The sequence below is a fragment of the Balaenoptera musculus genome, chromosome 17, assembly GCF_009873245.2.
Source record: "Balaenoptera musculus isolate JJ_BM4_2016_0621 chromosome 17, mBalMus1.pri.v3, whole genome shotgun sequence".
Taxonomy (NCBI): domain Eukaryota; kingdom Metazoa; phylum Chordata; class Mammalia; order Artiodactyla; family Balaenopteridae; genus Balaenoptera; species Balaenoptera musculus.
The window spans coordinates 9,464,623-9,492,461 of NC_045801.1; the positions used below are offsets into that span (position 1 = coordinate 9,464,623).

The following is a 27,839-nucleotide window of genomic DNA, read 5'->3' on the forward strand; positions in this document are numbered from 1 at the left end:
CACTGACTAATGCTGAGCTTTGCAAGTTTTTTCACATCAAAACACATATATATAATTATAATACGTGTAAGGCATATGGAGATAAAAGGAAGAGGTTGCTCGCACTGCAAGCTGACTACCCCAGGCCCGACCCAGCTACCTGAAGAACTAAGGAGATAAATATCCAGCTTGTAAAGCTCCCAATAACAACTGGGAAGCTCAGGTCTAGAATCTTAGTCGAACAGCACAGTCAGTCCCTTCATAATCTGGCAACACTCCATCTTTCTAATCTCATTTTGTATATAGAGTTGACTCTTCAACAACATGGGGGCTTGGGGCACTGACCCCTGCACAGTCAAAAATCTGCATTATAACTTTAGTCGGCCCTCCATATCCATGGTTCTGCATTCACAGATTCAACCAACTGAAGATCATATAGTACTGCAGTATGTATTTACTGAAAATTATCTGTGTATAAGTGGACCCGTGCAGTTCAAACCCGTGTTGTTCAAGGATCAACTGTACTGTGATTTTATCCTTCTGAAGGGGTGAAGAATGAACTAAAAGAAGGCCAACATAAAGAAACTAGCTTCTTTCTTACTGACTACTCCTCTACTCCAAGGTAGCCTTCCATGGCAGTAATTAATGCTGTTAATCAAATACGGCAATTTACTCTCTTTCTGGGACACAGTAGGATTGCAATTCCTGGCCTCTTTGTGGTTAGGAGGGACTGTGTACGTAGTTCTGGCCAGTAAAGTATGAGTAACATTTCAGATGGCGGCTATCCCGTCAGCCTGGATTCCAGAATACGGATGACATGAAGTTATGCACAGTTAGTTGGAGCGATGAATACATCTTTACTGGTTTAAACTACTAAGAACCTGTGACTGTTTGTTCTCACAGCACAACTTAGCCAGGGTTTCTTAGCCTTGGCACTAGTGGCATTTTGGCCCAGGTAATTCTTGCCGTGGGGACTGTCCTGTGCCTCACTGGATGTTCGGTGGCATCCCTGACCTCTACCCACCGGATGCCAGTAGGCCTGCCCCAGTGGTGATAACTAAAAATGTCTCTAGGGTTGACAAATGTTCCGTGGGATGGGCAAAATCACCCACCAGTTGAGAACCACTGACCCCGTCTATCCTGACTGATAACAGACCTTTCTAGAATTTTCCCTCTATGCCACCATGAGCTTCTTAAACACTAAAACACTAACCACATCACTCCCCCAAGCAAATCTGCCCATTGCTTGATGAAGTAAAAAGGCATCTCGGTTCTCCAGTCAGATCTTGCCAACAGTAACTTCAGAGCTGCTCCCTTATTTATCTCGTGTTTAAGGCAAACGTGCCTATTCTCCAACCTCTGAGCAGGCTTTGGCACATCTGCCTTACATGCTTGTCTACAAACAGAAACTCCTACTGGAAGCCCTTTATTACCTGCCCTTTCTTATGTCCTCCCCACTGTAAAGATTCTCACCTTTCAAGCCCTGGTTAAACATTACATCGCTTCCTTTAAATCTTAAATATCACTCTAATTATTTTTACTTATCCCTCCTTCTTCTAGCTACAAAAATTTACTTTCAGTTATGACTGATCTTTCCTTGTCACTCTTCAATCATCATCACCCTTTATTCATCTAGTGGGCCTTGAAGTACAGACATATGACTTAATGTCTTAGGTCCCCAAGTATACAAGAAATTCAGGGGCAGACTCTGTCTGCATCTAGCACACACCAGTTACTCAGGTTCTGCTGGGTGAAGGCTGGAGGAACACAGACCTACATCTGTGACAAGTTATTACCTATCGTTTTTCTACAGTTTTCAGGCTGGAAATATTATATCTCTTGCATAGGGCCATTACTGAGGTAGCCTAGATACTGTACTTTTTCTACTTTTTCTTCATGATCATATGCACTAATATAAATCACCAAAGCTAATGACCAAACATCAATGGAACTGCCACAAAATAGTATGTGGTCATCACTGCTGACTTGCTTTTTTACCCTCTAATCACGCCAACTTTCAATGTCTTACCAGAATTCAAAATGAGGAATAAATAATAGCCTGCTTCCCACCCACACAAGAATTTCTAGGTTAATATACAAAGGCTGATGGTTGCAGAGAAAAGTCAAATTGAAGCCTAAGATAAAAATAAAAAGGAAAGGAGAAGTACAGAGGCAGGAGAGGGATTACTGAGTGACAAAAATCAACAAGAAGAGAAGGGAAGTATAGTGAGCAGAGATTAGGGAAGAAAATGAAATTCAGTGGGAAACTCTCATACTATATTCTCAGAAAGTTCTTTCTTTTGACCTATAGAGCAACCCGCTTGCAGGTGACAGAAAAAGCCCAGATACAACTATCATCAGATATCTTGTACATCTACACAGAAGTAAGCTTTCCAAAATAGAGCTTACCAAAGACAACTCTCCTGTTTCCATGGGCCGTCCACATGGGTTCCTGACCTGCCTTTCAACGTCTGCTGGAACGCAGCATCACTGCAGCCTCCGTGGACTGCGCTGTCTGGCCAGTTCGAGAACCACCCTGTCACCATCTCAGCGCCTGACGTACGCACCCCCTCGGGAGGCCCTTGCTTCCCTTCCTGAGGTTGGTTTGGGGGAGTCCCAGACACCAGTTTCTATGCCCTTTCATTTTCCCATCCCTTCTCTCTCCGCTTCCTATAATCTGCCGTTCACAATGGTAATCGTTGTTTCTTCTTTTTGTTTTTAATTAGAACCTGGGTTTTAGAAGTAATACTTAGAGAGAGCGAGGCCTAACGTCCTTCAGTGATATTTTGCTGCCACCTGGTGTATCTGTGTGTAACGTATATAACTGCATTCAGATGGCTAAAGAATAGAGAAAACAGTCTGAATACAAGTATAACAGAACTACATTAAATTACTCAATATAATTTTCTATGGCTATATAAAAAATAAGATGTAGGAACTTACTTAACTGTATATAATAAATCACAAATGTAATTAGGGCTACTACACCATTCAGATTCAATGAAAAAGCTAACTGGGGCAAAATGAAATTTCACAGATAATTTATCTACACGAAATTTAAAACGTCAGTTTAATGCTGATACTACTTATACAGATATACTTTTTTTAGTCCTGTAGAAAAACACAAAATTCCATCTAGAGCTAATGCATATTTATAAAATAAAAAGAACTTAAAAAAACATTGTCACCATGAATAAAAAGCCAGTGTAATATAAAAGACAATCTTTTATTTCTAAAACAAGCTTTAAAACAAAACCTCTACAAGGAGAGATAGGATATATACATGAAAATACTTTTATAAGCAGATATTTGTTGGAAAATAATGGAGGTTTTGATAAAGCAGATAAAGGCATCCATGTGTTATAAGTGCTTTTAATCAATAAAACAAATTAACAAAATTCAAAATGCCAACTGGAAGATTAAGACATTAAAAAAATACTAATAACATTCTTATACTGATATGGCATTTCGTAGTTTTTAAAAGTACTTTCATGTATATATCCCACTTGAGCGAAATGGCTTCAGGGCTATGGTCCTCGCTTCACATGAGGATATGGGGTCATTGAGAGATTAAGGGGTTATGCCCAAGGCCGCATAGCAAGGGTAGAACAAAGCCATTCTATTCTCTCTTCACTTCTTCACTTTGAGAAGTCATCTTTCCTGAAAGCTCTTGCAAAATTCCCTATACTGCTAATTTCAAAATTCTCATCATAACCTCTAATCTCTCACACAAAACACCGTCCTGACCCCTACCGTACTTGGGTGCTCCATTGTCCAAGACACTCAACAAAAGGCTGAACTCCAAAACTACCCCCTCTTCCCTATTCATTTCTGTTAATAAAAAGTCCATCCTTCTATCACCCAAGATTCAAAACTACTTATAGACAGTTACATTTGAAATGCACACTTCTTTCTTTCTTGACTTAAACCCAGTCACACCACCCGTCCCTCCTAAAACAAAAACAACAAAAAGCAAGCAAATGAAGCAGCAAACAAGCTCTGTCTGCTCTTCCTCCTGGTGCTGTACCAAGCACCCAAATGTCCATGGTAGAGCCCTAGACAAAATCTTTGTCTTTCTCCCTGCCCCACCCCCACCACCGTATCACTCAACTGTTTATAGATTCTCTCTTGCAGTGTTCTAGAGTCCACTCACTTTCCTGTATTCACACTGGGACCTCCTTAGTACAGGTCACTGCCATCTCTCCTGGAGATTACTGAAGAGTATTCTAAATGGCTGTCCCGTCTTCAGTTTGCTAAACTACAACTAGAGTAACATTTCTAAATGCAACTCTTATCATGCCATCCCCTGTTTAAAATCATTTAATGACTCCCCATTGCTTTTAGGATAGTTCAAACTATTTAACCCGGTTTTAGAATTCCCAACCCTACTCTTCCAATTCCCTCCAAGTAGACTAACTTTATACTAATTCCTTGAAAAATCATGTTCTTGCCTACCTCCATTCCTCCACATATGCGATTACTTCTGCATGAAACACAGTTCACTTGCCTAACACCTGCTTCAGGCTCAGCGTAGGGACTTTTTCCTCTGGAAGACATCTGTGTCACCAAACCTGGACCAAACACTCTCCTAGGTGCTGCCTGAGGACCCCAAACCTCTCTGATCATAGCCTTTAAGGCATATTGCAACTGTCCTGTTAGACAAATTGTATAATGAATTAACTTCTTTCCTATGCATCTCGAATAAAACTGGTGAAGTGCCATCTTGGGAGAACTGAGAAAAACGTCACTCAGAATCATCTTCTGTGTTTTGTGGTCCAGATGAGGAACCCGTTAGGAATGACTATAAGTGTTGTGAAAGCAGAAACCTCTACCTGTCTTGTTCATTTTTGCTTCTGTTTGCACAGCAGCTGGCACATTGTAAGTACTCATTAAGTACTCTACCCCCTCACAGAGGAGCATTTAGCATACACCTAGACATACGCTATTAACTCAAATTCTAGGTTGATTTGAGATAAAAGGAAAATGCAATAATCAGCTAACATTTATTGATCACTTACTATATGTCAGTCACCAACAGTTCAGTAAGCTTTAGGCAGACCATTCTTCTTTCTTTAGAACCCGTTACCATTACAGTTCAATCATTTGTCTGTCTTCTCCACCAGATTTTAATCCTTGAGGACAGGGACTGAACCTTAACATCTTTCTACCCCCAAAAGTCAGAAAAGTGCTTGATATATAGTAGACTCTCAGTAAAGGTTTGTGGAATACATAAAAAAATAAACTTGGATCAATATGGATGACTGAACAATCTTTGAGCACACAGTTGGCAAAAATCAATTTATTAAGCACCTAACTGAACAGGCAAGGCAGTTAATTCTAGTGGTCTTACCTAACCAAATTATTTAATTTCAGTCTCACTATCCTCATTTGTAAACAAAGACAGTGCTACCTTCCTCACCAAACTATGTTACAGATTAATTGAGAACATGAATACGAAGTGCTTATCACAGTGACTGGCATACAGTTAGTGCCTAATAAATGGCAGCTACTATTTTGATGATGATGGGTGTATATGCATGACACACAACAAACTATTTTGTTTTTTTTTCTTTTGATATAGTGTTCTTAAATCCCTTATTTTTTAAAATGAATATCTGATGGTTATACAGCAGAAGGAAACTTTAATAACCGATTGATTATCCCATAAAGTATCACTGTATCTTCTGACTCCTTCTGCATTAAGGCAGGACACACATGCCACGGACTGGTTCTAAACTATCAAAATCTTTATAAATCAGAAAAACCTTATTTATATTGAGGGATTTCTGTGCAGTTATGTAACTAAGTATATGCTGAAATACTCAGAATTCTCCTAGTCAATGATAGGGAGGCATTAAGAAAGAGAATATATCATTTTCAGGGGTGGGAGGAAATGGGAAGAGCAAACCACCTCTTAAAAAAAGTACCATAATCTTCATTAAAAATTGTTTAGAGTTAAAGGAATACGGTAAAAGGAAATAACAAGGAGTGAAAATAAACTACAGCTATGGGGAACGTAGAACAAAATAATAACTGAACTCACAACTATATAAAATATACAGGCCACTGGCTCCATTTTCTAGAAGGCAAATTGTATTAAGCTATTTTCCTAGAGGACAGGTGAGGGAAAGGGCAAGCCAAACTGACACTTGGATTTACCTTTGTACTTGTGCCTGGGTTTATGAGGTTTTTTGCCTGAAGGAAAGAGAGCTAAATCCAAGTTATAAGAATGAAATATTTTAAAAGTCAGTTTTAAAAATTCTTTTAAATTATAAAGCTCTACTCATGTTTTATTCTTAGCACTTTTATTTCCCCGAGGAACTCATGAGGAATAGAATTTTCTATACTATGGAATTTAAAAGAAAATGCAAAAGCTTTCATTAACATCTCAGACTATTATAAACAACCATCATTGTAATAAATGTATATACTTTGGATCCACATTATAAAAAGATAGCTATTCCCAAAGACTGTGCTACTTCTAGTGATTAATCCAGAAAACTACCTAACTGAAATCAAATAGTTCTCTTATAGAACAGAGGTATCCCCAAAGGAAGAACTAGTTTTTCTACCAAATTTAATATTTATATAGTCATCAAATGAAAATGAAGGTGTAAGATAAAAATTCTTCAATTTTAGTTTTCAAAGTAAAAACTGAATGCAAGACACCATGCAGTTTTGCCTTGAAACAAAACAGAATTATCTCAGGCAATGAAAAGAATGGAAGGAAATACATAATGCACAGAGCAAAACATATTCTTAACTTAAAAAGTTTGCAGATTTCTTTACATAGCAAATAGTCTGTACTCTTTCAAATGACAAAAATTACATAATTCATTAAGGTCAATAGTCACAAATCACTAACTAAACAATTTTCACCAATTTCCCTAAGTTAAACACAATATTGCTTAAAGAGTAAAGATCTCATTTTGCTTCTTTGTTTAAAGGATAATATTATTCAGTATAATATCAATAAAATATGAAGTATAATAATAACGATAATCACTTGAGGATTCAATATGCTCATGATAAAATCATATACATGTTTTTAGAGATTTACTAAAGGTTTTCAAGAGCAAAATTTTAAAATAGAAGTAAATTCTCTTAAGCTAGTAAGTATACAAACATCATTAACTTTCTAACTGGGCTAACAAAAAAATTGCTGACACATAATCACTAGAGTAAGAGTTCTAATGACCTTCCTCTTACCTGTTACTTGTGGTACGTACGGTACTGACAATCTCTCAACACTATAGCCACTGCCACCTAGTGACTCTGCAATCTTGTTGGTCAAAAAGTACAAATTTTTGTCATGCTTCTCTAAAGATTTTGGAAGCCTGTCAAGTTGATCAAAAAAGAAGTCATTTAGTATTATTTAAATTACTGGGCAAAAATAAGTTAACATATAAACATTTTAGATCAAGGTCTAAATATAAATTTAAATGCAACTTAAACTGTAATTAGTAATAGAAAAATCAGTGTATTTTAGGTGGCTAATTTGAGCTCTTTAAAAACATATGGTACGTGGACCCATATATGAAGCATTCTGCTGATTCTTTCCCCAGTAATGTCCCAACGGTGAAGCCAGCCTTACATGATTCCACTGGTATTCACACATTAAATGATGAAGAGGACTAAATTCAGCTTTAACTTTCATGCTAATTAAAAATCTACTGAGAGAAGAAAATAAAAATGAAGCTCACTGACTGTTAATGAAGAAGATATTAGCCAACTAAGTGATAGGAAGCACTTGGCTAAGACCTACGATTTCACTTTCCTTTCAAACTGCTTAATATTATCTTATGCGCATGCTTTCAATATTAAACTGGTTTTAGAGTCCAAAAGTTTGAATAAAGTATTTTTCATATATATTTTTTTGTTTGGACAGCAAGAAAAAAATTCAGGGTATAACACTAATTTTCTGTAATACATTCTTTCTCCTACAGCTTTATTAATATTGTTGTCAGTTATTGAGAGTCTTGAACAGGATATTGTATTCTCTTAAAGGAGTGTTCACTTATATATCAGAACATGCTATATTTAAGAGATATACCTCCATATTAAAAAAAGGTAAGATAAATTTTTTTCATCAAAGATTGATTCCATGTGTTCATGAGTCTACATTTATACTGTACAAGAACTTTTATAGCAAGAGAAACAAGTTAGATGAATTAAATGACAGAAACATAAAACGATGAATATTTTAAAACACCAGAAAATTATTCTAACGGTAGTTTACTCCTTTGTAATTATCACTGATTGGTTTCCCAAGTCAGTGCCCCTTCCTTAAAATGTAAAGAATTAACATACATGCACTTATCTCTGAAAATATGCTCTGGTAGAAAATAAGGGGCTTCCATAGTTCGGATTTCAATAACCTGAAAAGTATTCAAAAACAAAACAAAATAAAAATCAAAAACCTCACTCCTCAGGACCCTGCCACAAAAATTTGGAAAACTAAAAACACAGAAACGTAATCTAAACATTTATACAAAATACCGTCATTTTATTTTGGAATTTAAACTACATTTAGAGCCTAAAAGCAGAGTTCATTTTGTTTTCACATTTATTATTTTAAAAAGTCAGCAGGTAACAAAATCGTGATAGTAAAATAATACAGGTTGTAAAAAAAAAGAGGATACATTACATTTGATTAAACCTACTACGGAGGGGTTAGAAGCTGTACTTTCTCAAATGCCCCATGTGGGAAATGCCTTCAACAAGCACCAGGCCCTCGCTGTCCCCCCTCCTCTGCACCACCTTCTGCAGCACGTGCAGGTGGTCTCAGCGCTCTTATGAGGTCTGGCTCCTCCACTCACCTGGGAGCCACTTAAAGGGGGACCCTGCTTTCACAGCAGTTGTATCTCTAATGGCAGATGTCAAATATTCACTCATACATTTGTTTAATGAAGGAATGAGTTTTATTTCTTAGAATACTCTAAAAACCTACATTTCAGCAAGGACTGAGAGATGTGCTTCCAATTTCATAAAAATGAGGTTCTCCCTGAAAGATGTTTTTTTTTTTTTTTTTTAAATTTATTTATTTATTTTCGGCTGTGTTGGGTCTTCGTTTCTGTGCGAGGGCTTTCTCTAGTTGCGGCAAGCGGGGGCCACTCTTCATTGCGGTGCGCGGGCCCTCTCACTATCGTGGCCTCTCTTGTTGCGGAGCACAGGCTCCAGACGCGCAGGCTCAGCAGTTGTGGCTCACGGGCTTAGTTGCTCCGCGGCATGTGGGATCTTCCCAGACCAGGGCTCGAACCCGTGTCCCCTGCATTGGCAGGCAGATTCTTAACCACTGCGCCACCAGGGAAGCCCGAAAGATGTTTTTAAAGAATAAAAACTACAGTGGACTTTTTCTGCCAGGTAAGTTAGGAGCTCTGAAATGTATATTAAATCATGCAAGTAACTATTTAATGAGTTATTGCTGAGAAAGCTAAACACAGTTGAATGACACAGGACAAATCTCTGAGAGGCATATTAATTATTCAACTTTTGAGATCTAACTCAAGTAGATTGGTTTAAAACAATAACAACAAAAACAGTATAATTAAAGAAATATTAGATACTAAGATTCATAATGGTTTAAAAGGAAAACAATTATATAAGAAATCACATGAAGTATTTTAGAAGAAAATCATATATTCTACTCAACCATTACACAGAAAAATTCTAGTATAACAACAGGTATCAAAGAAAACATAACACTAGTCATAGTTAGAGTTGTAGTGTCGATTTTGTCACTATTGAAAAAGTCATGCATACTTTTATAGCATTATCTTAATAATTTGGTACATAATCATCAAAATTAAAAATCATCATCACTGGAAGAAAATCCACCACTTTTGTATAAAAATCAAATTTGAGGGCTTTTCTAAATACATTACCTTGCTAACATGCTGGCAAAACGCAGGGACAGCTATCATCTGACTTACAAAGTTGAGGTATGCAGCAACCAGCGCCATGATTCCACAACGATGGAACATTGGCAAATTATCCTCATTGACAATTGCACTGTCCTTTAATAAAAAACCAAAAAACAAACACTGAAAGATCAAGGTCTTATGCTTCATTAGCATTTTCGCTATGATTATACTAAAAAACTGCAGGTAGTTCGGAATGCTAACAAAAATGTCCCCTTATAAGAAGCTTTTTTTAAAAAAAAATTCTAAAAAGAGAATAAATGCCCATTTATAAGAGACTTAAATCTCTCAATTCAAACAGTTCTTTAGGAAAGCCCTTCCTAAACATGGGCGTGGGCAGAATATATATAAGATATATAAAAATAAATATATATATTCTCGTTGCAAACTGTCCTGTTATTGCGTAACACTTAAACTCCAATTAAACAATGACATATATGTAATTCTTATTATTTAACGACCATCTTCCCCGCTAGGATGGGCACAGGGACCATGTTGTCTTTTTCATCACAGTATTCCGGTGGCCTTGAACAACAGTTAGCACACAGTCAATACTTACTCAACATCTGTTAAAAGGATAAATGAATGGGATCGTCGCCTTGAGTATTTTAGATTTAAAACTAGACATCTCACTTAAAAAACTCATGTCCTTGGATAAAGGCAATAATATTTTAAAGATGGTGTCTAATTCATGAAAGAATCCTTTCTTCAATGAAAGGTTATGAAAACATACCTGTAAAGCAATGGCTAATCGAATGAGATCAATAACCACTTCTTCATTGGCCAATTCAATAGTTATAAGAGCAAGAGAAGTATAAAGTAGCTCATAGTTTTTCTGAACATTGTCTTCTTCTTTACAGCCCAAATAAATGTGCCGATATAGTTGTTGCCCATTCTGAAGAGGGGAATGACAGAGGAAAAAGCTAATTTTGCTTAAAATGTAGCAAGGCAGATTTTACATGCATATATAACCTCTTAAAAAGTAGCTATCTTATTACATAACTTAACATGGAAGAGATTTAGGCTGATAATCGGAGGGTCAAATTGTATTCCAATTATTAACGTCAATAACTACACCAATGTATGACTACAGACTAATATTGGAGTTGAGGACAAACTTAAATAAAAACAGCAAGTAAGAAATAGTTCCAGTATAAACAATGAAAATGTTTTTAATACTAATTTGAAAAGACAAGCAAATTATAGACTGATTTGAGAAAAACTGAAATGAATGGCAGAATCATGGAAGCTTTGGCAATGATAAAGAACATTTGGCTGAGAGGAAATGGACTCAGGCTTTCCCGCCTTAGGGAACAACCTCCTGTGAGGTGAGGTAAGAGCTGTCCAGGGAAGAGCATCTCCAGGTTCTGCTACACTTTTGTCTGAAGTGACAATGGCACATCTATAAGCCCATCTGTAGATGGGAGAGGTTACAGACACACCCCAGGGACTGCGAGAGGGTCCCCTCTAAACCAAACCAATCTAAATATGTTAATAAAGAATATAAAAGCCTTGCTGTCTAAAGCATTCCTGGGTATAGGTCTAACTGCCAAGTGAGAGCTAACAGAAATAAGAGAGTTTTTCCCATTTCAAGTTACTATGTGGTAATTAACTCAACGTGTTGCATTGGTTCTCAACACAAACTGTAAGCTACAATCACTGGGAAATGGAAGGACCACCATGCCTCCTCCCCACTATTCACCACTGCCCACCGCCGATATGATTTAACCCGTCAGTGGCGAAGCCCAGGCATCGGTGTTTTTAAAGCATAAAGCTCCCCCGGTGATTGTAATGTGCAGCCAGGGTAAGGCCTACTCATTCCCACGTGGAGGGGCCTGAGCTCAACACTCCAAGCTCAGTTTCTGTTTCTCAGAAGGTTCGTCTGTCCTCACTGGAGGAGAAAGAAGTGAGCAGCAGCAGCACAGTCTTTGCACGCCAGCCTGTCTTGAAAGGTGCGCATTTTGCTCTGTTCTCTACTTAACGTGCACATGGACCCACCCAGGTGAGGGTGGCCACAGTCCTCCAGCTGTGCCAGGGACTGGTTAAGTCTGTTTAGGTCTGTGGTTCAGTATCAGCAAGTGGGGGGTTTTGTGGCTACAGAAACACAGCTATGTATGCTCTCCTAACAGATTCCTCTTTATTTCTGAAGCTGACATTTTGGTTTCCATCTTTCTGAACCCAGAGTTTGTCTCTCTCTCAAAAGATTCTATACTCTGGTGTATAACAGTCTATGTATTGGGCCCTCTCCAATTCTTTTCTTTCTCTTTCTTTTTTTTAACATCTTTATTGGGGTATAACTGCTTTACAATGGTGTGTTAGTTTCTGCTTTATAACAAAGTGAATCAGCTATACGTATACATGTATCCCCATATCTCTTCCCCCTTGTGTCTCCCTCCCTCCCACCCTCCCTATCCCACCCCTCTAGGTGGTCACAAAGCACCAAGCTGATCTCTCTGTGCTATGCGGCTGCTTCCTACTAGCTATCTATTTTACGTTTGGTAGTGTATATATGTCCATGCCGCTCTCTCACTTTGTCCCAGCTTACCCTTCCCCCTCCCCGTATCCTCAAGTCCATTCTCTAGTAGGTCTGTGTCTTTATTCCCTTCTTGCCCCTAGGTTCTTCATGACCTCCAATCCTATTCTTAAATCTGACGTTTCTAAACGTCATTAACAACCATTAAAGCAGTGCTTACACACATGGGAGTTTAAACTTCGGGTTCCTTAGTAATTCAAGTTTATTTTTAAAAAATTACTTACTACATACCTACCATATTAGATAAAATTAAAATCTAACATTACGTATTATAATATTATAGTGCAAGTAGACATAATGACTTCAAAAAGTGGTTTGGCATTGTCTAGCAAATTTGAAGAATGCATAACTTATTACTCAGTAATTTCTCTCCTACAGGCATCAGAGAAATGAGAGTTATATACAGCACAATATATGGACAAGAATGTTTATAGCCATACTGTTCATAACAAACCCAAACTGCAAACAATTCATATGTCTACCAACAGAATGGGTAACTTGTGGTATATTCATGTCATAAAATTCTATAAAGCTACACACGTGAATGAACTTCACCAAAATAAAGCTAAATGAAAGCAAGAAAACATAAAAGAATATATAAGGTATGGTTCCTTTCACACAAAATACAAAAACTGATAAAACGACATTGTACTGTTCAGGGATATACAGATATACACTTAGGTGGCAAAACTGTAGGAAAAAAAAGCAAGGAATAATATTCATGAAAGCAAGAACAGTGATTACCTCTTGGGGAGAAGATGGAGTTATAAACAAGATGGGCATGTGGGATGCTTTTAGCTGTACTGCTGTTCACTTAAAAGTAATTAAAATAATAATGCCTATATATTTTACATTTCATAATAAGAAGTACTTTTTTTCTACATAATCCTTAATTGATAAAACACTAACAAGAGCTCTTTCATACAGTGACATTCTGCCAGGAATTTAGCTCTAGGAGAGTAGCCCTGGCAGGTGAGGAAACAGCTGTTTGGAACAGCTGAGTGGAAACAGCTGTTTTTTCTTATCTGGAAATACAGCTTCATTAGGAAATTAGAGCTGAAAGGGCACCTCCCAATGTAATTTGTAAGGGCACCTTGCCCTGGGACAATTTTTCAAACTTAGATCCAATGTCTAAGATGTCCCTAAAACATTCAGATGGAGCAGTTTTAGGCTGGGTAGTCATCTGAGACTCAGCTGCCTGGACATAATGCTTGCATGGAAAAGCCAAAGGTACTGTCCATTCTAAACTGCAAGCTTCTCTTAACCAAAGCGCAGTCCACAGTCCCCTGGCTATAGACCTCAATTTTTTTTCTTCAGGTCTTCATTGAAATTTCCATAAGTGGCTAGTTAAAGTTGCATATGAAAACCAAACAACATTTTTACTGATAAAATAAATGAGAAAGTAAATGAAAAAGGGTGTCCAATTGTAAAAATAAAATTTGATAAAGGAAAAATGTGAACAGATTGTTCCTAAAGAAAAATATACTAAAGAAACGGTTTATACTAATGGTAACAAATGCTTAGCCAGGTTAAGTTATTTTAAATTATAAAATGGAAGGAAAACTAATTCAGAGAACAGTTTAATGATTCAAAATTTAACAAGGAATAAATAGTCTAACCTTTCAGTTAAACCATACCCTTTCAAATTGACTGGCTAGCAAAATTAAGCACAAAGGATTATTCTATCATACTAGATAAAATAAAATCAATCCAGTCCCAAAGTTCAGGATTGCTTAATGTCATGATGTTAAGGTAAAAAACCCCCAAATTAACTATCAGTAAATTTTTAAAATTCATTCTATCACTCGATTAAAAGTTCCTCAGTTATGGGGAATAATTTCTTTGATTAACTTGATATAAAATATCAAAAAAATAAAAGTTGGAAAGAGTTAATGCCTTTGACCTATTATTAACCACTTTTTTCATACACAATATAGTCAAACTTAAAGAATTCTTTTTATTCACATTAATTTAGGAACAGTGATAGTTTGTAAATTATTTTTCAAGTGAAGTTTTTAAACTGTGAGGCCATTAACTTGAAACACAGCAATCGATACTAACAGATAAGGACAAAAAAATAAAAGATGGTGACAGGAGGAAAGCGGGGTCTGACAAAGAGCCAAAGATGATCAGGGATTATAGATATCTGTACCTATCTTCCTACAGGTCTGTTGTTCTCTGCACCTCTAAAGATCCAGGCTCACCAAAACTGTGATTTATCCACCAAAACTGTGATTATACTGAGGTCAGTTAGCACACATGGCATGTTTACTGTTGTATCTCTCAATGTTGAGCTCAGCGTCTGGCAATACTAGGTGCTCAAGCTTTGGATGAAGAATAACTGCACAGAAAGTTTATCTGATATACTAAATAACTTTAGATGCCATAATTTTCTAAATTCAGCCATTTGCCAATACGCCTACAAAATTTAAGTGATCATAATGAAAATCTAGCTAAATACTAGTTATACAGGCAGAGATCCTGCCTACCTGACCTTTATACCCCAAATAATGCACAGAATAATACCTAATACACAATAAATACTCATTATATGTATTTAATCAATGATGATAAGTATTTTCAAAAACTTGAAGCTGTCTATTAAAGATCCATTAAAAGTGAAATCAGTACGTGTGTTTGGGGTGGGGAGGAGGGCAGGGCAGAAATTACGGAGAGACATTTTACTTAAAGGGAGAAATTTGGAACTATCACAGCAGACCGACAACCCAAAGTTCAAACGCAGGCCGGAGGAGACGCCATCAGGACGGTTGTGGCAATGTGGGGAGTTGAAGATGGCTTCAGGTTTTCAACTCCAAAATGCTATGGCTTCATTTTAAGGTTATCGATCAATATAAAACTACCTAACAATTCAAATGGCTATAACTTAAGTCATGCATTCTTTTTCAGAAGATAATCTTACCTTTTTCATGAAACTTGTGTCTTGTCTACAAATTTTTTCTCTTTTTATTTTTAGGTCAGCCACATCTGGTATTATTCTAGAGACAATCAATGCATCATTTTTAATGAACAGCACATTTAGTTTTAATATCATATCTTATATGATGAATCAGCTATACTTAGGAGTCTGAACTATTTAACACTCATTTCAATGAGCATTTTAAATAAGGCTATATGTAATGATACTACTGAATTACCAAGTTTAATCAAGTAGAATTGCATAAAGTAATCTTGACTTCTAATGTCATTCCTAAGTTTAAAGCAAAACCAAAATAAAATTTATGTAACTAGTGATTACTAGTAGATGAGATCTCTGAGAGTACATTAAAAGACCTTCAACACTGACTATCTTAAAACGTATTAATAATTAAATTGTCACAATACCAATTAAATAAAATTCTGGATTAATAAAACCTGAAAGTCCTAGATTAAAAAAATTACAATACTTAAATACATTAACATAGAAATCTGAAAACATTAACCATTAAGCCTATTTTCAAATAGCACATTACCTGATCCCTCGAAGCTTTGCCCTATTGTCATGGCGATCCATGAGATTATGCATTACTTCCAAGACTAACTGTCTCAGTTCATAGTCTTCCATGAGGGATGGTGATAACAAAGGATCCAGAAAAGACCCTGGCAGTGCAGTAACTATTGTCTTTGCTTTGTATCCAGAGGTTACCTGATTATAGGGAGGAAAAACAAAGAAACAAACAAAAAAATCTTTGTCATGAGTCCTTCTTTGGTAAAACTCTCAAGCTGTTTTATAAGAACCATAAGCTTAGAGAAAACAGCAAGTATGGACACAAGCCTGAAGGAAAAACTAAAAGGAAATTTGTGAGATGATGAGGATTTTACTGAATTTAAAAAACATCATTCATAGAGTTAATAAAATTAATAATAGCACACATTTACCATATGCCAGGCATGAATCTAAGCACTATATGTGTATTAACTTCACCGTTACCGTATTCCTATGAGGCTAGGCATTAGTGCACCCCCATTTTGTAAAAGAAAACTGAGGCTCAGAGAGACTAAGAATACATGGAACAGGTAGTCAGTCCTAAATGGATATAAGGAGACTAGGCAGCAAATCACACAGGTAAGACCTGAAAATGTTAAAATGGCAAATAATCCTTTTATTTTAAATTAAGCAATTTAGGTTAATAGGAAAGCATTTTCATTTTGGAAAGCTGTACTTTATTCTTTATTTGATGTGACATTTCTGAGTGTATCCCTATGTCTAAAGTTGGAGCTTTTAATTAGCATATACTTTAATGCTATTAAATAGTTTAACCATACCACATAGAAATTCATTCAGTTGACTATGTAGTACAATTAGGATTAGAGACAAGGTTATTTACTCAGGGAATTCATTTAATAAAAAGGCTTAGGACCAAATGAAATTTCATGTGGGTAATCTCTATTTATATTCAGGATTACTAGCATATATAGAACATCTAACATTTACATTTGGGCACTCATTATAGGATAAAAGTGATTTTATAAGTGAGCAGAAATTGGTGGGACAATTACTACCCACCTAGAAAAATTAAAAATATATCCATATCTTATACCACATACAAAAATAAACCTCAGATCAAAGTTCTACATGTGGAAAGCTGAATTTTAAACCTTCTGTAAGAAGATATAAACAAATGTGTTCATGTCATCAGAGTAGGCAAGGAGCTCTTAAACAAGATACAAATAAAAAAGCAAAGATCACATAGGAAAGGACTGACAAATCTGGCTCTAGCTGGGCCCAGGCATCGTCATCTATAAAATGGCAGTGCTTCCTGCCCTCGGTATGTTTCATCATTATGAAGATCAAATAAGACGACAGGAGAAGTGAGGAATAAACAATAAAAGTAAAATTTTAAAGAATGAAAAGCATAATATTCAAGTATATAAACCACAGAAAAAAAACTTACCGTAAATACTATCTTATAATACAAGAAAAAGAAACTGATAATGTGAAGCTATTCTTTTAACCTCTTTAATAAATTAGGGTTAAGTGTGTTCTTCACCTGTCTTAAATTCCTTACCATAAGTAAAGATCTCAGCAACATTATCTGAATCCGCCTGGTTCCCAAATCCCTAAAATATACAAAATAGTGGTATTATCTTATTAATAGTAATTAACTTCATTTCCTTACATTATTATTTATTGATTTAAAAACTCTATTCATATTAGCTATATAGATTTTATTTTCATACTAGCTAAAGTCAAGGCTCACTTTATACTCTAAAGTAAATTTCACATGAATTAAAGGGTTATATGTTAAAAAAAAATCAAATTTGAACAAAAAAAATTAAAAAGCTATTGGCTCTCAAAGGAAACAGACCTCTGCACGTAATGACATGAAAAGTCAGTTGTATGAATACACAACAAAACAACCTCAATTAAAAGATACTATAAATTGGCGAATAGATCTATTGCAAATATAATTGACAAACATAACATCTATTTAACATATACTAATAAGCAGGTAAGAATGTGCCTAAATAATTCTTATATAAATAGTTCTTCAAAAAAGAATTAACAAATGAAGAAAGGGTTCTCTAATTAATGGCCAAATAAATATAAGTCAAATAAGACTATAATTTCCTTATTAAATTAGCAACACACAAACATATTTACAAACTAAAGCTTTAGCATGTTGTAAAATCAAAGCAAATCAATAAAATGAGGGGAGGGGGCCAAGACATACGATCTTTAAAATAACTTTCAGTTCTAGAATTCTAGAAGTAAGTCAACATTCCTTCCACAGTGACAAACTTGAAACTTTACCCTAAATAATCTACATATATAGAAAATGCCCAGGCTGAATAGACCTTCCACCTAGCCAATATAAGAAAATTTGAGAATTTATGATATACTGAAAACTGATTCTAAAAGCATGCAATGTTTTTTAATTTTTATTGGAGTATGGTTGCTTTACAATGTTGTGTTGGCCTCCACTGCACAGCAAAATGAATCAGCCATACATATACAGATATCCCCTCCCTTTTGGACTTCCCTCCCATTTAGGTTACCACAGGGCATTAGGTAGAGTTCCCTGTGCTATATATATAGTATGTTCCCATCAGTTCCCTATTTTATACACAGTATCAATAATGTATATGTGTCAACTCCAGTCTCCCAATTCCTCCCACCCAAGCATGCAATGTTGATTCAACTGCTTAGCAATCTAGTGCCATAACAACACCACAGGACTTTTATTACTGAGTAAAAAGACAAAACATTTTATAGATTTAAGATAAAATTTAATACAAGATTAAGTTCAACTTTACAGTTTGAGAACACAGAACAACTACATACACATACCCTAGTTGACTGATATCCAAAGTATGGGTGGATGTTCCAAAGACGGGTACTTTCCCCATAATGAACATCATGATTTCTGACCTCTGATAATCTGGTAGGTTACTTCCAAAAAATCCTATAAAAATATTAAGATAAATTTAAGATAAATTTTGCAAATGGAAAAGTTTATTTTTCCATATAATAAAAAGTCATAATGTATCTTTAACCACAGCTTTCAATATGTGGTAAAACAATGTCTTTGAGCTACATATAAGTCTAAAGGTATTATAATTTCTTTGGTGAAAATCATTTAATGATGTACATTATAAGATGTGTTTAATGGACTAATACTTAGATTAAGATAAATGTTTGAAAGTCTTTTGCATACAGTTAACAGTGGCAAATCATCAATTTGAATTGACTGGAGTTTTAGAAAAAGGAAAAAAAAAAACTTTTGGTAGTATTTCTGATGAAACGCTTGTTCCCATTTTGTGAGCCTAAATTCCTGTTCTAGTAAGAAAGTCAATAATTAGGCCACTACTTTGGCTTCCCCAGGATTGCTGAAATGTTCTAGAATGTCATTATAATGAGTCATGTTTACAGTCTAACACTGTGGGTTAATTCAATATTAATTCAATATACATAATTCAACTTATTTCCTTATTTGTCATTTTTCTCAAGGAACTCTTGGGTATTGTGCATATTTTGAATTTATCTGTTATAGCTTTGGAGAGTTTATTTCCTGGTCACAGAAGACTTAGGACACTTAATAATCACTTACTCAAACTTTTAACCCTGTTGTTTCTTTGAAAGATCAGAACAGGTATTAAAACCTGGCTATTTTTGATCATTTCTTAAAATGCAACATAATCATTACAGAAACCTACATTTTTAATATTTCTTTAAGAGTAAATTAGTTTTTCAACTTAACTCTTCAGTCTGTATTACTAGAGTTAATAATCTCTTTCTATAAATTCAAATTGTTCATTTATTATTTTGATTAGATCTAGGGGTAAAACTCATTTCTCTTTATAACATACTCTAGCAATCAAAAATCGCATGATCTTAACATTATTCAATCAGTGTAAAGTATATTATTCTACCTAACACTTGAGCACATATTTATGGGGTAAGAAGCTACTTTGTATTTGTATCCTTACAGCAACAAATAATAGTACCTTATGAATCCAGGTACTATTATTTGTGTCAGTTTCCTCTTGTGGAAATTAGGATAAGAGAGGTTAGGAATTCATACAAGAAATTACACAGCTAACATTAAGACCTGAGGTGAGATCTATTCATTTCCAAAGCCTGTGTATATTATTATTACTCTCTGCTTCCTCTCTATAAGGTATTTTCAACTTTCCAAGAACCCAATTAGATATGTTCCTAATCACTGTACAAAACTGGACACTGATTTTCTGTTCTAAGCAAGTTGGTCATTAACCACAAAGACAGAAATTTTCCAACAAGTCAACTGTGAGGACAGCCAGAAAGTTAACTCATTCTCTATTCCCATTGTTTGTATTTGAACTGCTGAATAGAAGTGCTAATGAGCCTCCCCAAAAGAGGAGAGCATTATTTTAAGAGAAAGAGCTTGGCCATTGGCCTCCCATCTTCAAGTGCAAAAGCTACAGCAGCCCTGTTCTGTGTCCCACCAATATTCACATGATCTGCTAACTAAAGAATACTGAGAACTTCTGAAAGAAAATATTGAGGAAAGCAGAAGTGTGATTTAAATAAAAGTCTTATTCACTGTGCCACACTGCATTGTTTTTCTCTCATGTTTTAATTTTCACGTTATTCTGAATGTGTTATGTCACAGAAATATTGCTTGTCTGTGGTACATACATTTTATAACAACATACTTGAGAAACAATAAATTAAATACTCTAGAGTAAAACAGTAACACTGAATTAACTAGAAGTCACTAAAGCAATTTAAATTAATTCTCTGAAAACAAGACTAGCTGATTTGCTATACCATCTTAAAATATCACAGACACCCTGGGCCTTTGCCCTAATGAGGACAATTTCTATGCACATGATGAGATTGTGATTAGGTGAAACGGAGGTACTACCCCAAGCAGATCAACCAAAGGCATCCACAAGGTAGGAGTCACGTGCATCAAGAAGCCCAAGCATACAGCCTGGTGTAAGTTCAATATGTTCAATAAAAAGGTGCTGAATGTGGACGCGTAATGCATGTATGCAAATCCATAAAACTTTAGAAATAAACAAAGGAAAACTCTGTATTAAATATTCCAAAGGACTGTTATAAACAAGTGGCCCATAGGTAGGATATTACTCAAATGAAAGGCATAAACTGAGCTCCAGAATAAATTTATATGACTCTATTATTAGTAGAAACTATTAGTAACCACTAGAAATTAGGTACTAAACCCCAAGAATACAACTCAATTTGGAAATTATCCTAGAAATCACACAGTTACATTAAAATATGATCTGGATACTCTAAAGAAAATATTGGAAGAGGAGGGTTAAAGTAGGAAGAGCTTGATTGCTTTAATTTGTATTTATATACAGTCTGATCATTTAATTTCCCAAAAAATTCCCCATGGCTTTCTCTTTATTTTTTTATAAGTAAGTGCTTTACCCTTTTACCCTTTGTGTGTGTGAGGGGTGGGGGAAGCATATAATATTAAAGCCTAAGTATCAGTACCCAGATCCTGGTCTCTAGTGCCTTTCCCCACTAAAAGGAACCACAGCTCCTTAGAGAAATGATTGATTCTAGGATTGGGGCAGGAAGTATAAAATGAACCTAAGGCTGTGCTTAAAAGAAATGTGGGGGGATATTACAAAGATATAGAAAATAGGGGCTCCACTGGCCAAATCTGGGACAGTTTGACCACCAAAATAATAATAATAATTTTAAAAGTACAGAATAAATTATGAAGATAAAAATATAAATCCATGAGCTCATACCACTGTATTTAAATAGATAAACACATGTATTGCTACATACATAAGTAGGGAGAAAAAGGGGCTCTTGCTTACAATGAACACTGACTGCCAAGTGAGAGTGCCAAGTTGATAACCATCATCTTGTAACCATCATGGTAAAGACTGGTTCAGGTAAGAATTTTGAATGGTTGCTACATCTAGGGGGTAGTTTGGATGGAGAGCAGAATATCTGCACGGCCTAAAAGTATCTTCTCAGAGACTGCTTATTATTTGCAAGGGGAAAAATGGAAACTGTGCAGCAGAGAAATAGAACAATACTTTGCGTGATCAAAACTAACATCACCAGCGAGAAGCAGGTGTACACTGTGTACCTCCGAATGTGATAATCTGAGAAGAACACTATCACTTACGTAGTATCCAGCTGGGAACCCATAACCTGAATTTAATCATGAGGAAAGAGCAGACAAACCCACGTGAGGATATTTTTTTTTTAAGTGAGGGGTCAGGGGGACCTATAGTCTTAAAAAATGCCCATATCATAAAAGAGAAATGTTCCAATCTAAAGGAACCAAAGAAACATCACAACTAAATGCAACTAAATGATCCTAGACTGGATCCTGGACCTAAGGAGAAACATGCTATAAAGGACATTATCAGGTCAAATGACAAAACTGAAATATCAAAGTTTGACTAAAGTACTGTATCAAAGTTAAATTTACTGATTTGATAACTGTACTCTGGTTATGTAAGAGTACTCTGGTTTATTCTTTGGAAAAATAATCTGTAGTCAAGAGCCATGCACTTACCATCCAGTGGTTAGGAAAAAAATGTAGATGTGTATATGTATGTATCTATGTCTCTCTATATGTATGTATTTATATATGTGCTTACGTGTGTGTATCTATATATACACACATATACACACACACACAGAGAAACGGAGAAAGGGATGGAGAAAGGCGGACAGAGAGAGAAAGGAAACGATAAAGTAAATGACATAAAATATTAATAGATGAATCTGGGTGAAGGGTATATACAGTGTTCTTTGTCGTAGTCTTATGTTTGTTTATTTTCCAAACAGAAAGTTGTTTTAAAAGTCTAAGCTATCATTCACCTTTGACTAATGTCCCGTAAGAGACAAGTACCTTCCGTGAGGGCTTTCTGAATCACTGTTTCCCAGAATAATTTGAAAAGTGGAATGTACTCACCTATTGTTTGGATGATAGCATTCTGCACAATCTTCTCATCACTGTCTTTGGAACTTGTGCTTAAGTTGGCACTGCTTATAGATCCTCCCTGTAAATCATTTGCTTCAAATTCAACACTGAGACGCAGATGCTTCAATAGGGTGTTAAAGACTTCCAGCACTGTGGGTCCTGCAAATGAACCCTGATGTGAGCAGATACATTTTTCCAGCAACGTACACTCAAAACCAATCCTCGTATTTCTCAACAGAGATTTCTGCATATTTTCTAAGTACTTGGAAATACTTCATAATTTATGAACTAACTAGCACATTAAAAAAGTAAATGAGAAATACCTAGATAAGAAAGTCTCCTAGCTATTCCAGAAAACATTTATTGGGCATCTCTGAGCAACTCACTGTTTGAATCCTTGGTACAAACCACACAAAATGTGTATATTCATATAAAGATTACCAAAAACTTTCCATCTATCTAATCTTGTCTACTCAGAATAATGTGTACAGTATTGGGATAAACTGACTGTTGGGTCAGAATCCATAGAACTATAATATAGCTCACTGTGGCCTAAGAAATTTGTTTGGCATCTTTTGAGGCTGAAGAAGAAAGAATTTTGCCTCAATTATTAGACAGAAACTAGCCAATTTATCACATTCAGGTAAACTAAATATGCTCTCTGTTTTTAGTACTATAAATACTCTGCCTGTGTTTCTGGCACTGCATCTATCACGCTATACTTTAATCAGTGTTTTTATTTCTGCCTCCTACTCTAGATTCCAACTTTCTCCAGGACAGACAGCCACGTTCAAATGCTTCTTTGAATGTACGGAACCTAAAACATAGCAACCTCACACATAATAGATATTAGCAGGTGAGACGATTCAGTCAATGCATCATCTGTGTTTCATTTCATATTTCAAGTTAACTCTTCAATTAAATAACCTGCTTCCATCTCTTTGAGATAAGTTATGAGTAATGACAAGTCCATATCCAAAATGCCCACTCTCATTTGACACTGAGTGAATATTAGAATACTTCAGCAGCTAATATATAGTTCCACTTTCATTTTGAAGCAAAGAAACCATAACTAGATTTTCCTCCTAACTTCAGTAATTTTATTAGGGACCCTTCCATTCTTCTAATCACATGTGAGTGAAAAAGCATGATGTCTGACCTGTCCCATCTCATTGTTACCCCTCTCTCTAGTCAGTCACTTATCAAATCCTGCTGGCTTTACGTTCCCATTCCTACTGCTGCCATCAAGGTCAAGTTCTTTCTCTGTGCCTCCAATGGTGACAACCACCTGCGACTTCCAATGTGCCCTACGCTCTGCAGCCAGATGAACTGCCCTGTAACACGCCTCTGATGAAGAGCACAGTAAATCTCTAACTAGTGTCAGTCCACTGTAGAATGACACCCGTGACCTGGCCACGACTGGAACTTGAAGCCTCTTCTCGGGCTTCCCCCACACTACCACCACACGTCCTAGTCAAACGGGCTACGTAATACTTCCCTCCTGCTGATCCATTTTCCCTCCCTTCTCTGGACCCTGGTTTTCTTATGATATGTGATCAAATTCTGCCTTGTATTACAGTTATTAGGTAAAGTCATCTAACTCCAAGTAAACCATAACTTTCTTGTATATGTACCCTCCCAATGTTTAGCATATAACTGGTATTCAAAAATCTTTACTGGAAAAAAGGAGGAAGGGAAGAAGAGAATGATTTGGAGGGAAATGTTTAACTGTACACTAAGGAAGTCTGACAACAGTCATGTGAACCTAACATTTCAAGAGAAATTAGAGCACATTTAAAAACATTGCAAATATTTTCAACAAGTTTTCCAAACATTGCTATTCCTACTGAAAAAAAAAACATTCTGAAAATGACTAATGAATTTTTTTTTGGGGGGGGGTGCTGGCACTCACCTATGGAACCTTTTGCAGCAATGGCAACGGCCTCCAACAGAACCTGAATAATACCTGCTCGAACTCGTGGAGAATCTTTTTTACGAGCATCAAGGTGTCCTAGAATCTCCTGGATCACATGGTGAGAATACTGAGCCTAAAAGAACAAAATAGTGTAAAAGTATATGAACAATTACATGCATCCTGGCAGAATTCTTAAGAATGATAAACCATGTGACATTTAATGGAACAATAGGTAGCCATTAGAAACCATTCTTTTTAAGAATAAATAGGGATACCGGAAAATATTTACGATATCCTGAGTGAAAAAAAGCAAGTTGTAAAATACTACGTTAAATAAAATTCTGTTTTTTAGTATATAAGACTAGAATTGTATGTGCCTACATATTAACACTGGTCACCTCTGAGAGGGAGATTTATGAGAAATTTTTACTCTCTTTGTACTTCTCTGTAATTTCACAAAGAATATTTATACACTCTTATAACTTGATAATAGGACAAAATGTTGTTAAAAAATAAGACAGATTATGACATTTATAGTACTTCTCTCTTACCCAACCAGATACATACTATTTCTTATCATGGACATCTAACAATGCTAAACAGTTAAAACTCTCATCTAATCAAGAGCCACTACCAAAATTGAAGTCTATTGAAGTCTTAACAATGTGTACCTGATGAAATTTCCTGATCAGGGCCAGCTAGTTTAATGTTTTATGGACAGAGGTTGAAATATTACCTAAGAATGATTCCTATATCAATTTTATAGTAAATGACAATTAAAACAATCAAATCTATCAGAAGTTTTGATTGTATCAGGACAGTCTTATTAAACAGAAACTCCCATTCTGGTGGGTACTACCATGTAATTTTTGATTAATGGACTTCAAAAAACATATGGTGCACTTAAAGCTCCTTCTAAAGCAATGCTGTGGACCAGAAGTCATTTCTCAGAAATTTAATCAACAAATATTTATTGATTCTTTCAGTTTCTTCAACTTTGTAATTTACTTTACTTTTTGTAAAAAACAATTTCATCTAGTAACTAAATCTGAATGAGGAGGGCAAATGAAGAAATACAAGGCTACTGAAGACCAGGGGAACAGCCTTAATTATGTCCACAGATTGCCAGATCAACTTCTCACCTACTAAACTAAAATTAAATTAAAAGATCTTAAAAGTTCTCATCAAAGGGGAAAAAAAAATGTGTAACTATGTGAGGTGATGGATCTTGAGAAAACTTATTAAGGTAATCATTTTGCAATGTTGTATGCCTTAATCTTATATAAAGTTATATGTCAATCATAATCTCAATAAAACTGGGAAAAAATTTTTTTAAATTATCCTTCCACATCCAAACCAGCTTTATAATAACTACCATGCATTGAAAACCTACATTATGCTAGGCATGCTATAGTAACCTAAACCTAATGTTTAATTTAGACCAAAAGTTCTAGAACAGAATGACCAGAATTTGAATCCTTACGTTCTACCTGTGTACCCTTGAGTGAGGTGCCTGACCTCTCTAAAGGTCAGTTTTCTGATCTGTAAAATGGGGATAATAACAATATCTACTTCATAAAATAAGGAGGATTAATGAGATAAAGCATATACATAAGGTTATTAGCATATTCAGAGGTATAGCCAGCAATTGATAAATGGTACCTTCTATTTTAATATAAAAATGAACCATTCAATGAATTCATTAAAATTTCCTTTTCAGAAATGAGGAAATTGAAGCTCAGAGAGGCTAAATAATTTGCCCAAGTTCTATGCAACTAGTAAACAGCACATCTAGGATGCAAATCCTGGTATGACCTATACTAAAAGCTGTACTGCTTCTTACTACCTTATCTCCTTTAAATTAATGATGACTTTTTAGGGCATTAAAAATGTAGATAGTGTTAAAAAATAAAGACCTAAAATCCCACTTGAATTAAGAGCTAATTGGGTCTGTTCAAGGTTTGAGGAAAACCAAGGCTGTCCTCTGCAGTAGATGAGAGTGCCTCATCAAGTGCCTCAATCTATAAAAACTACACTATTGCACAGTAAATATCCAATAAATGTATCAGCTATATGATGCTGTAATAAATATCAATTCTAATACCAGTTTATCATAAAATATAAATGCTCAATAATGTATTTAATAAATGCACAATAAAGATTGTCATCATAAAATCATTTAGTTCTTTTTAATTAGATATTTTTTCATCTTGGCAAATAAGAATATAAGCGGTCAATAAAAATAAATGAGACAAAGAACTAAATTAAGAACACGTCTTATCTCCTACATTGTTCTCTATCTCTGTCTGAGGACATGCTTATCGACACAGAACTAAAATTACTTATATATAAAAATAACAGTTAACCAATCCTTACCTGAATGGAATACATTATAATTTTAAAGCAGTGAACTGCAAATTCATTGGGATCCCATAGTCTGTGATGATCTAAATGCCTGTAAATTAACAGTAAGAAAAGTACTTTAAGAATTCCTTATTTTTATTACACTTTCTCCTCTAGAACCCTCAACAATATGCAAAGCCTACCAATCAAAAGAATATTATCTAAGAGAAAGTCAATGTTTCCATTTCCAGAACAACTGCCAGATCCTTTCATAAAACAGTAACAATAAAAGACTAGAATATATATATATATACACACACATATACATACATATACATATATATATGATTTTTCAATACCAACATGAGCTGGCAAGAAAGAAAAGTCCCTCAGTCCAGACTCCACAAGAAGGTGAGAATCTGAAGAGGTAAGTATACACTGAAGCCAGCAGTTGTCTTAGGCACATCTTCAGATCTCTGGTAGCTGATAGCTAGTGGTTTAAAGGGTTGTATACACGGGAGACTGGAGACAAAGTTTAGGGTCCACCCAGGAAAGGTGGCTATCAGATCAGAAATACATGCATCAATTCAAGCCGTAAAAGATGACACCTTCAGTGAATCTGGGGGAATGTTCTATGTTGTAGAAGACTGTCAAGAAGCTTGTCTGCGTTGGCCTTGGCTCTGAGAAGAATCACAAAAATGAAAGTCTCTCTGAAGAATTCAACCATACACCTAGCACCC

General features: G+C 35.5%; 1 protein-coding gene across 2 annotated transcripts in view; it reads right to left on the reverse strand.

Annotated features, from left to right (window-relative positions):
• EFR3A (EFR3 homolog A) overlaps window positions 1-27,839 on the reverse strand; it is a 95,434-nt gene that overhangs the window by 16,158 nt on the left and 51,437 nt on the right. For both annotated transcript variants that reach the window (XM_036830033.1, XM_036830034.1), the window contains exons 8-18: window positions 27,133-27,211; window positions 24,754-24,889; window positions 22,833-23,000; window positions 18,722-18,836; window positions 17,439-17,490; window positions 15,903-16,075; window positions 15,353-15,428; window positions 10,633-10,794; window positions 9,864-9,995; window positions 8,290-8,357; window positions 7,189-7,316 (exon numbers count right to left, since the gene is read on the reverse strand). In XM_036830033.1, coding sequence (XP_036685928.1) covers window positions 7,189-7,316; window positions 8,290-8,357; window positions 9,864-9,995; window positions 10,633-10,794; window positions 15,353-15,428; window positions 15,903-16,075; window positions 17,439-17,490; window positions 18,722-18,836; window positions 22,833-23,000; window positions 24,754-24,889; window positions 27,133-27,211 — 1,289 coding nt within the window. The remainder of the gene's footprint in view (window positions 1-7,188; window positions 7,317-8,289; window positions 8,358-9,863; window positions 9,996-10,632; window positions 10,795-15,352; window positions 15,429-15,902; window positions 16,076-17,438; window positions 17,491-18,721; window positions 18,837-22,832; window positions 23,001-24,753; window positions 24,890-27,132; window positions 27,212-27,839) is intronic.